Source organism: Meleagris gallopavo, chromosome 1 (genome assembly GCF_000146605.3).
Source record: "Meleagris gallopavo isolate NT-WF06-2002-E0010 breed Aviagen turkey brand Nicholas breeding stock chromosome 1, Turkey_5.1, whole genome shotgun sequence".
Classification (NCBI taxonomy): domain Eukaryota; kingdom Metazoa; phylum Chordata; class Aves; order Galliformes; family Phasianidae; genus Meleagris; species Meleagris gallopavo.
The window spans coordinates 124830174-124842493 of NC_015011.2; the positions used below are offsets into that span (position 1 = coordinate 124830174).

At 36.4% G+C, this 12320-nt stretch overlaps 1 protein-coding gene across 1 annotated transcript in view; it reads left to right on the plus strand.

The window, feature by feature from the left end:
• The window catches only part of LOC100550272 (P protein), an 85461-nt gene that overhangs the window by 29571 nt on the left and 43570 nt on the right, over nucleotides 1–12320 (plus strand). Inside the window, exon 3 of the mRNA XM_031557309.1 lies at nucleotides 4327–4459. Coding sequence (XP_031413169.1) covers nucleotides 4327–4459 — 133 coding nt within the window. The remainder of the gene's footprint in view (nucleotides 1–4326; nucleotides 4460–12320) is intronic.

The window sequence follows — 12320 nt, forward strand, 5'->3', positions numbered from 1 at the left end:
TGAGTGTTTCAGGGATAAAAATTCTTGAATGCAATTGTTTATTTTAGTGACACTTTGGAAATATTTCATGCAATATTGTTTGAAGGGCCTATTCCTGTTTCCTGCAGAAAATTGCAATTGTTTTTTCCTCTTTCAGACTTTAAGAACAAAAATTATATTTTTATCTTGAAGAGATACGTGCTTCAAACTTTGGGAATTCCATTCTATGCACATAGCATGGCACAAATCAGTTTGAACCATTCATTGCTTTCAGAAATGTTTCCTTTGTTTTTGGGAATTTCCCAAGTATCTGCAATCATACCTTTGAAGTTGGAAATTACTTGGGCTCTAAGCTTAGGATGTGATTACAGAATCTTAAGAGAATGAATTGTGAAGAGGTTTCCATAGGAAAATGGTGTCTACTAGTGTATCAAGCTTTAATATATCTGAACGTGATAATGATAAGAGCAAGGACAATTTTAGCTTATGCTAACAACTGGATTATATTCTCTTACAGGACTCTGGCTATTTATAGTGTTGGTATGAAGTGTGATAAAGCTTGTGCTGTTTATCTGATGTTTTCAAAAGATTTTGGACATTCAGCATTCGACTCAAACTTATTCTTGCCATTTGACATGAATTCCCCAGAAAATGGGCAGACATCAGGATCACTTGTCCTGCATTAAATTAAATTTTTAGTCTTTGTGCTGAAACTTAGCATGCTGCAATATTAGTTGGTTGTATTTCAAGGCAAATTGTGGTGCCAAAAATCTATGAATAGAAGTAGATAATTCTGACCAATAGAAGAGAGAAAATCCTATGTATGACTCTGTTAATGTATTTCAGGCACTGACAGATTGTGAAATGGATTCCCATAGCTTATCAGGCTATTCTTATTGAGTTTGCTGGATACAAACTTGGTAAAACTTTTAATCATTTTGTAAATTGCCTGTTCTTTCTGTCAATGTTTCATTGATTCCTTTTCTCAAGAAAGATGAAACCCTAAGTAAGGTACATGAAATAAAATGTATAGCTTTATGGCAGATTTCAGATTTTTTTCCCATCTCTGCATGTAGTGATTATTAAAGAGTACAGTGCAAGACAAAAAAGGGTGCTCATCAATATCTCAGATAAGCAGTACCTTTATGTAACTGTGTTAGACCATCAGTGATTTCTGTCTCAGCAACATCATGAGCAGCTCCTCCTGAGACAACATAAATCTCAGTCACTCGACTGGAAGGAATGTTTAAGCCAGTGTAGAAATAATAAATCACTCTCACTCTTCCTCATTGTATTGGCTTTAAAAAATTTAATGAAGGGCACTCTGAGTAGAAGCCCAGCATTTGCTGACCTCTGAATTACTGCACCTAGCAATAATTTTTGTTTTCTCTTTGCTCTGAAATGGCTTCATTGTTCTGGCAGTATCTGAATTACTAGAATTTGATTTCACACCTCCAAAAACAGTCAACCCCCAACCTCCCACACACCCTTGGACAAACAACCACAATAGACCAGGATGAAAGAAAGCTAGTGTTTAAGGAAAACAGAATGATGCTTCCTCCTTGAGTGAAATTGATATATTTGACTTTGTATTTAAAACCATAAAGCACAGAAAGATGCCCAGTATTTCAGCTTTGAGTCTGTAGGCAATGGAACCTTTAGGTTGTTGTTTTGTTAAAATGAAATCTTTAGATTTTCATTGTCGTCTGGAGAACAGGAGAAATTTAACACAATCAGCATAGCCTCAAGTAAGGGACATTTGAGGCATGCATTGTATTTATCTGATGGATTGAAATCCCCTAGAAGAAAGTATTTCTTGCCTATTGTGCATGTCAATTCTATTTCAGTCTATTGTGCAGAAAATCTTTATGAAAATGACATTTTGTTGTATGCAGCAAACGTGGAGCACTTTAAAGTATTTTTATAAATGCTGAACCCTAGTCCCAGCAGTGCAGAGAACTCAGGAGGTACAAAAAACACATGGAGCATGAATATTTGCTCTGTGTAGATGTTGCATGCCCTTACTAGAGAGGGAGCAAGAGGCACTGATGAAGTATGCCACAGTCTTGGGATCCTTTTCTATGTCCTTTCTATCTGAAGTACAACATAAATCCTTTGTAGCAGGGTAGCAGGGAGCCCAGGAGTCTCTTTGTGATGGGTTCTCTGTCATAATAACACTGCAATACATCACTCCATCCCAAGAATGTGGTTTTGATAATCTCCTTCCTCTTCATCCCATTCCCTTTCCTATTCTCTATTTTCCTTTTCAGAAGATAGAAATGATCTCTAAAAGTTCTCCAAGAAGCTGCCAGTTAGCTGCTAATTATTTGGCAATGTGTGAAATCTACCTGCTGTGGTCACAAAAACATATTCTGTGTACTGGAAACATATTCTATGTACTCGTGCTAAGCACCCAGCCCCAAGCATCAGAATGTGCAAAAAACTGGTTTCCCCCATGAGCCCTTTTGATATGAGGAGCAAAAAGAATTATACTTGGTGGCACTCCTCCTTGTGTACAGGGTACAAGTTTTACAAGGTGCTAGTGACCATCAGGTTTCATTTTCATATACAGACTCCTGAGCATCATTGGAAGTAGGAAATGAGGAGGAAAGCTAGGAGATACAGGAAGATAATTGGATCCATCTTTGTGCTATCATGAGCAATATCTCTGTGTAAATTCTTTCCTGAAATAAATGTTTTCCATGTCACAAAATGATTTGTTTCAGCTGAATTGGAAGGCTGTTTTGCAATCAAAGCAGAGCATCATTTTTTCTTGTTTTTCAAAGGCCTCAGATACAACAAAAATCAATGTAGTGATATTATGAAGTTCAACAAAATTCTGAATCTCAGAGCAGACACTCTTTAAAAAGTTAAAAGCTCCCAGTGTCAAAAATTAGGTTGACATTTTTTTCTTGTGTTGGTTCTGCAAATCACTCTTAAAGACTCATTTGTGTCAGCTTTTATGTCATCAACTGTGTTAATTCTGACTTTTAAGTTTGTGACCTCTATCACATTTCAATTCCTTTCAACTATCAGTCAAACCTTCTTATTAACCTCATTGTTTCTGTTTGTCTGTGAGAATGATGTGATTCTCCTTTCCATGAGAAATTAGTTTTGTGGGTTTTAAACTGAAATATTTTATGCTGGAATATTTCTGTGCATTATTTCACTTGGAAGCAATATAGAACCCAGATTTAAGAGAGTAAGTCCCTAGTTGTCTTAACACACGGAAGGTAATATTAAGTTGTGCTTCATGGGAAGCTGTTTTTGATTTGTATTGGCATTACAGAAGGGTCTATGTGTAGTACACAAGTATTTGATACAATACAAGCCACTCTTGTACAAACATAGGGACAGGGAACAGGGAGATCCCATTACTTTCCAGAGGCCCTAGGAAATCAGTAAATGATCTGAAAATTCAGTTTGGACAATCTGAGCTGTCCAGGGTCATGCTTCCTTCCAAGTGTCAATGAGATGCTCTGACGGGGTCATCATTTCAGACAAATGTTCTGCGAAAATAAGATTCCTTTGCTACCTGTACTTGGACATGATCTCTCTCCAAGCATCATGAATAACTAGTTTTTGGGAAGCTAGTCCTGACTAGGTAAAAAAATTCCATCCCAAAAGCTAACCTTGGTACTAGGCTTCAGTGGATGTATCACAAAATTGTGGAATAACTCAGTTGAAAGGGCCAAGAAGTCCTCTAGTCCAATGTCCTATTCAAAATGTGGCTAACTTCAAAATTTTAAGGGAAGTGGTTAATATTGATTTTTATAGTTTAAAACAGTAACTTTTTAATGTATTATATGTTTACTTTTTTGAGAAACTCATAATTAAAGGGATTTATTCTGCAAAATTTAAATAAACATATTTATTTCTTATGCCTGAAGAAATATAGCCATGCTGTTGAGATACACTAATTTTATTGTGAAAGAATATTAGGGACTTTTTGTGAAATCCTGCTTCTAATAGGGTTATTGTAAAGTACATTTGTTATCTGTTTAGGTCAAAAAGTTGGCCATTAAAATTTAACTATTCCTATGATTCAATATGATTTAAAATGAATTTAGAGTGATTTAAGTGATGTTAGTGATTTTTTTTCATCTGTTTTAGGTAGCCTAAATGTACATCAGAATAACTTGTAATGTTATTTTTGAGCTCTCTGAATTAAATTTTAATGTAGCTAGTTTCCTTGAAATAGATGAAATGCAGTGCGTACTGTACAGGGAACTTTATTGCTTTCTATTTATTGTTGATTTCTAAAGTGTATACAATTGAATACTTTTCCCTGTAGGTATTATAGGAAAGTAACTGATTTTTAATTTGGGTTTTCAATTTTATTTCCAGGGATTGGATTTTGCAGCCTTCACAGGACATATGTTTATTGGAATCTGCCTCGTTGTTCTGGTCTCCTTTCCTTTTCTTGGACTTCTTTACTGGAACAAAAAACTGTATAATAAGGAACCAAGTGAAATCGTTGGTAAGTGTGAGCATTAAAATGTTTTATAAGCATTACTTTGAATAAGAATATGTTTCAAACAGGAACTGACCACTGCCTTCTACGGTGTCTTCAGAAGGAAATGCCCATTTTCCTTCAAACTCTCAATATCTACTTTTACTAATAATTGTAATTTTAATCATGATATTTTCTGGCTTCTAGAAATGGATTTATTTTTCTTTTACTAAACTTGAGGTGTTGACACAAATTATTAAATATATTCCAAAATTTAGGGGATATCTTTCATCATTTAAAACCAAAAGCTTGAAAACCAAGGTATTCTTTCTCACAATAAGTACTGTATACTCAAGGCGCTGAGTTTACAGCTTAACTTCAGAAATATGCCAGATTTCCCTTATGACAGCCATAGCGCACTGATGCTATCCTCTCACTGTTGGTTTTCTCCCACTGGATTTTTTCATCAATCTTTTCCTGGTTTGCAGTCAGTGAAGGTTGTTTCTTCAAGAGTAGAATAATTTTTTCAACTTTTCCCAACCTTAACTTTATCTGCTCTATCATCTCTGTAATTTAGAATGATTAAATGTGTCTCTTCTTTATATTGCTCACTTAAGTTGTTTCAAAAAGTCTCGATCAATCTGATTTCACTGGCATTTTCAATAGCTGTTGGGTATGTCAGTCCCTTATGTCTGTGCTTTCATGCCTTGCTATTTCGTGATCCTTACGTTTTTTAGCCATTAATCTCAGGCTTGCGTTTGAAAAGTGAACTTAATAATAATCCCCAAATGTCCACAGTTTCTTTATGTGGTGAAAGATAATTCACAAAGTATGATTTCTTAGTGGGTTTATACAAAGATAGCTGAATATAGCTGCTTCTTTTGCAGGACTGTTGGTTTTTCACTGGCATAGTTGGTATAACTCCATTTGTAACCCAGGGAAGAAGACAATCCTTTCTAAAGAATAATGTAGCTATCTACAATAGAACAGATATATTACATCCCCTGAAGATTTAATTCTCTTTTTTGAGTATAAAGAGAGTTTAAGGTAGAGAGCTTCATGATAGGTTTAGGCAAGGTAAGTACCACTCACAGCAAGTTGCCTTGTCTCAGAGTAAACTAGCTTTATGAGTAAGATTTTACTAAGGAGATAAAAATGACAGTCTGCTCCAACAGCTCCATGTCCATCTTGTGTTGGGTGCCCCAGAACTGAATTCAGTACTCCAGCTGTGGTCTCATGAGAGCAGAGAAGAGAGGCAATAGAGATCTGGGAAAGGAATAATCTTTTTTCCTGGAGATGAAAGGAAACCTTGCAACACCCTAATAAATCTGCTTGTAATTATGCATCATTATAAACAAATTCTTATTTTTCTTTCTTGCTTGGAAGCTTTTTATGAAAATCTTTAGTACTCAGCATATTTTTTGTTGTAACTCCCCACATTTTTTTATTAAAAAAAATCAATTTGCTTTTATTCATTTCTTATTTTCTTATAAAAGCGATAGCTTCATGGACATTTCCTTGAATAATTGGAGTTATTATATATCTAGGTTATCTTTAAACATAAAGCTTACAAGGTGTCCTGAAATAAGTATTTTCTACACAGTCAGAAAATTCATTTTGTCAAATATTAACTATTTTCTTCGGACATAGCAGCATTATTTTGTGGACATACATTTTAGAAAATAGATGCATATTTTCTTTCATCTATAACATTTTAAGCTTTAATTATTTTAAGAAATCAAACATACAAAATCACTGTTGGATTACCTTGAGTAGTACAATTTTTTCACTGGCATATTTTTGCAAGTGAAACATCGTACACTTTTTAGGGACTATCATATTTCCCTCAATTAATCTCCTGGTAATCATGGTTACTTGCATCTTTGTATGTTCAGATGTAGCAGTCTTATAATTGGTGTACCATGCGTCCTTTGCCATAATCAGCAACTCCATTTTTACTGCAAAGCTAATCAGTAGCTGCTCAATTAGAGTAAATACTAAAGCAGTACTCTTTCTATTGAAATTTTATGTGAAATGGAAAGAGAAAGCAACAAACCCAGACTTCATTAGGAGGTAGCTGGAGCAATTTAGATTTCCAGAAGGAGCATAATGTGTTCCAAGGTGCTTTCAGGGGTTCTTCCATCTCAGGTGGTAATGATTCTGTGATAACTCAAAATGGCTTGTTTGAAACAGCTGTTCTAATCAGCTAAATATCTGCCTTCCCTTGTCCTGTCCCTGATTAGCAATTAAGCAAGATATATGAGACTTACCTGGCATATTATTGTCCCAAGATTGTTTCAACCTGCTATGTTCCTTGGGCTTTTTCTGATGTTTCTGTAGCCTATTGAGGTCAGATAAGTACTAATTTTAAGAACAAATAATACTGTTATTCCGATGATAAAGTGATATATTGATTTCAATGCTGTAGGTTACCAGTGTCTTTAAATTAGTGGCTTTTAAACTGAGTTTTAGCACTTGTAGAGAAGAAAAGCATACATTTCTTCCCCAGAAATACCATTTACCTGCAGTGGCTTGAAGCATAGCACATTACAAAAGAAAAAACAGGTCTGAGAAACTCAGCCATGAAAGGCATAAGCAAATTCTGAGCTACTGTGAGGACTTTTTTGAGTGTGACTTTCAGTTCATAGAACTTCATTTTGTTCTATGATATTGGAGGAGATGCTAGAACTAGGGTAGTAAGCTGAAGTTTAAAAGGAATATGTATACTGTTTCCCAGTAGTGCTACCATGTGCTATTTAGTCCCTTGGAAGCATGACAATACACTGCTCTGTTTCAGCTATCATGATGTGGAGCTGTGGACTAAAGTGTCTGGGCAGTGGGTGACATGTAATCTGGTGACAGTATTGCATCACCATTTTTACTAAAGAATATGAGCTTTCTCTTAGTGCAGTGACTGATTTGGCACCAGTGTGTTTCTTGCTTGTGTTCCTGACCATTTTGCTTGCTGAAAGAGAAATGCGCTTGTTGAAGCAGGAGGGATGATGACAGTAGGGAGCACATTATCCTTTAAATGTAGCATCAGCTACATCTGTCTGTATCTGCTGGGAAAATAGTGTTATGGTAGTAGGATCGTATGTAATGCCTACAACAGAAGAAATATTCTAATTAATCACAGTCATGTAAAGTTCTTCATGTGTGGGGGGGAAAAAAAACAACAAAAAAACAATGATACTGTTTTCCTCTACATGAAATTTGCTAACCAGATGAGTGAGCAAATCTGTTTCTTCTACCACGTGGAGCTTTGCAGCTGCTTCTCTAACGGGAAAAAAAGGGAAAGTAAGAGGGAAAAAAAACAGGTATAAAACTGTGATTATTGTTCTGTTGATGTGAACGCCCCTGCCTTTCGGAGTTCTGAGATGCCTCCAGGACAGGTGGTGTGGGTTAAGGGTTGGAAACTTTGTTACATTCTTATGGCATAAGGTGTCTTGCTTGCTGCTGGAGGAAGTATTGAAGTTTCCTTTCCTCTCTGTGCTATGAGACTTGCCTGGGTTTCCATCTGGATGTAGGTTGGTCCTAGGCCAGCTAAACACCCTCAAGCTATAATACCTTTGATATGATCTTTCAAATAGATTCATAGTTTACTTCTGGCCCGGAGGCATAGTTTATCTGTCATAGTTTGTCAGTAGGCACCTAAAAGTGCTGAAAAAAATGAAATTTTAAAAATGATTTAGTTGCATCAATTGCATCAAATTGATGTAGGTTAAAATTTTGTATTTTGCTTGGTTTTGGAGTGTTCGTATGTTTTCTCTCTCTCGAAGCTCCAGCTCACTGTAGGGGCCACTCCCAGAGACAGCTGTTAGAAGATTACCAAAGGTTTGGATTCCTGAATGCTGCATGTCCCCCCACTGCTACCTGGCTAGCTCTGCATCCTCTAACACTGTTGCCTTCATGCTGGGCCTACACCATGCTGTACAACCTTTAGGATTAACATTGGTGGTGAACTACTATAATGATAATCTGTTGGACAAACCCACTACTATTTCAGACATTTTCAATTGGGGGAAAAAAAAAAAAAAAACCTGTATAGAATAATAACTATGTCCAGGGTTTCAAGGACAAGGCAAGAGCAGAGCGGTGACCCAGGGTGTCATGGAGCATCATTACAGCTTTGTGTGCCACTTTGCTTCAGAATTGAGTCTTGTTTTAGTTAATAATGTTATTAATTTATTTGGTAATAGTAGGAACTGTTGCATACTAGAATCAGTGAGAGGTAGGTCATGTATATAGCTGGATGAAATACATCAATATATCTCTGTCCTGTGTAATGCAGGTGCTTTACTAACTGCCAGTGAAGTATTACTGGTGTTTAACAGAGCTGTTGAAAAGCAGTGGGTTTGCCTGACTTAGAATACAAAAGTAAATAAATACAGGTTATGGAGGTTCAGGTGACAGATCCAACTGGCAAATTTGCAGAGAATAATGTCCAATGAAAGGAGTATTTCAAGATGTTTTCAAGCTTTTGGCTCCAAGCTAAATCTAATTGGCAGTTGAGCAGTGCACATTGCAATTAGCTGTCCTCACCAAAATGCTAAATTCAGCACAACTTCTTGTAAACTTCTTTTACAATCAGTTATGATTAAACTCATATTGGGAAATGTTTCTCATGCCTACAGTACAGTTTTCTGCTAAAAAAGCATATCACAGAAGAGAGAGATCAGCATGTCTTTGTGCATATTGGTATATAACTTTGAGTTTCAGAACAGAAAAAGAGTGATTTGATGTGAAGGATACATGAATACTCTAAACTTTGTCCTATTTGATGTTATAGGCAACACACATATTTTGAGCTCGAATTGCTTTCTCGGATCCCAGTGACAGGAAGCATTTCTAAATCTTGAACAGCGTAAAATGGGAAAACTTGTTTTATTTCTTCTCTGCAATCCAGTTTGTACATTGAAAATGAATAGTTAGTAGTGTATGGCTTGAGTAAAAAATGTTGCTTTCTTAGATATTGTCTTGGAATCTAAGATCATAACTTTCTTATACTTTCATTTTAAACAACAGTAGGACTTTCAGCTTTGAAGAAACTAGATAGTCTTATGCTCGCTGTGGACCTGCAGCTCCTTTTTGGTCAGATGTAGCTGAATACATAAGAGTCATGGCTTTATGTTTGGAAATGTTGAAAAAATATTGGTCTTTTATTACTTTCACCTTCAATACGTTCCTAATAACCAGGAATAAAAATAATTATAGTTATTTACTTTACATGGATCCCAACTTTTTAAACATTTACAAACGTTTTATGTTTAAAATCTTTCTATACGTCCTTTCTGCTGCTTTAGAATTGATGGATTATCCCTCTCAGAAAGAGGAAACTGTTGATCTCTCTTTCCCTGTTTTCAAGTGATATATCAACTATTCTGACATTGCAGAGTAAGGGAAGTATCTTAAATTCATATTATTTTCTGAATGCATTGATAATGCTGCCAGCATAAAAAGGCTGCTGTAATATGACTATACCTGTCTTATTCAGAAAGAAAGTATAGTACGGTGATATTTGGAAAGAATAGAGGAGCACTTTACAATTTTATTACATACATTCTTCATAGGTGGAGTCAGTAAAGTCAAGTTACAAATGAGAGGTAAATTCTTAGGAACCTTCAGGTTTTTTTGCAGCACTTGTTCCCCTAGGTCTTTGTGTGCTCATACTGCAACTATGGAACAATTGTAGAGATATACGCTGGGCAATCTTTAGCAGTGTTTTGGCAGAGTAGTGGCAGTTTTCACTTTGGTCCTCAGATCTTCCTGGTACACACATATTAAGGGACCAATTGAGGTTAATTTAACACATGTTCCATATCTGTTTGCTGCAAAGAATTTCACTCTGATGATTTTTCATAAAAAAAAAAAGTGCAATTACATATTTTTTAGATTATTCTTATCAGTTTTATTTCTCAAAATGAGCTGAACTTATTAGTCACCTTTTTTTATATTCAACCAGTTGCTAAAGGGTACAGTAAATCTGAAGTGAGCTTCTTTTTCTCTTCATTTTGCCCTTAGATTGCCCTTAGACTGTTTTTTCTAACTTTTGGGTTTTCAGAGGTGTCCTCTTGAGGCTTTTTTCAGGATGGTGTGAAACTCGTCTTTCAGTTTTTGCTTGTAGAACTGTTTTGTTTTTTTTTTCCCCCCCTCTCTTTTTTTCCCTTTTTTTACATCTCTTTTTCACCACCGCTGCTATTGAAATAACCTCAGTAGCTGTTTGGTTTGCTGCAATTCATTTTATGGTTGGAGGGTATCTATTCACTTCTGAGCAGAGGAGTTAGTTAAATAGATTTTTGTGCGTGTACCTTAATGGAAAACATTGACTAATCAGAGAATCATAGAATGGAATGGATTAGGTTGGAAATGCAAAGAATTTCATCCTAACACCTAGTCTAAATCTCCTCTCTTTTAATTTCAAGTAATTCCTCTTTGTCCTATCACTATCAGACTGTGTAAAAAGTCTGTTTGCCTTTTGCTTGTAAGCTCTCCTGAAGTACTGGAAGACAGCAATGAGGTCATCCCAGAGCTTTCTCTTCTCCAAGCTGAACATGCCCAAGCTGCCTCAGCCTTTCTTCATAGGAGAGGTGATCCAGCCCTCCGATCACCTTGTGGCCCTTCTGTAGACCCGCTCCAACAACTCCATGTCCTTGTGCTGGGGGTCCCAGGCCTGGACACAGTACTGCACATGGGGCCTCATGAGAGCAGAGTAGAGGGGAACAATCACTTCCCTTACCCCACTGGTCAGCCCTCTTTTGATGCAGTCCAAAGACCAATGAGGAAAGTTTCTGGTTAAATTTTTAATGAGAAGGATACTTGCTGTTTCTTTGGCTTTCTGAGCAGTCTAAATCCCATGGCTGATTCTGTCTGCCCCAGCTTGCCCAGAGGTAAACCTCTGGGAGGTGACTTTCGTGTGTGACACCATCTAAGATGCCGTGCAGTTTTCTGCCTGGGCTTATGCTGCTTTGCTGCAGGGATAAGGGTCTCCTGTATTTCTCTTGCCACAGCTGCGGTGCTGTGCAAAGGATCTGAACATGTCCTAGGTGTCTTGGTGACCAAATGAGACCCCAGCAATCCAACAGCTGATGGATATAAATGCTCTGTATTGCTTTATGCAGCACTGTACAGTTTTCTTGCATTCCTTTGCAATTATTTAGCTGAATCAGACAAAGTGTATTTTGTTGCAGTTTTGAAGACCCTGCAACATTTGTGGCTCTGCTTACCTATATCCACATGACCAATAAACTGACCAACTCAAAGAAATAAAGACAAGGACATTATGGACTTTTTCTTTTCAGAATTAGAGCATATGCTTGTCTCCTATAAAGAGACATTGCCTCTAGGAAAGAGGCATCAGTTGTTGAGCTGGAATGTCTCTTGAGGCAAATTCTTTATATACAGGCTTCACCTATCTAACTTAGTTCCTGTGCTTTTAAAATGGAGTTGACGGTGGCTTACTTTCTAATAATGCTGGAAGGATTAATTACACTATATCAGGGATTTAAAAATTTTACCTTAAGTTATAGATATTACTATTACTAGATTAAGCTATAATTCCTGATACTTAATTTCCTTTTCAATTAATGTTTAAACAGAAGTATCCCTGTTCTAAGAATTTAGCTAAGAAAAATAATTGCTTTGCTGAAAAAATATTAAGCGAGAAGAGCATCTGGAGAAAAAAACCCACGTTCAGAGGAACATACTTTGCATTTTGTTAATCACAGCCCAAACTTGTCTTGCTTTCAAAAAGGCAGATAATATATTTAGTGCACTTGCCAGTTAAAAATTGCAATTTTATGATAATTCTTATCATCTTGACAAGTTTGGTCATGCTCTTCTGAGTATCTTCAATTAATAACACTGTCCTCTGCACATTCTGAGACTGGGA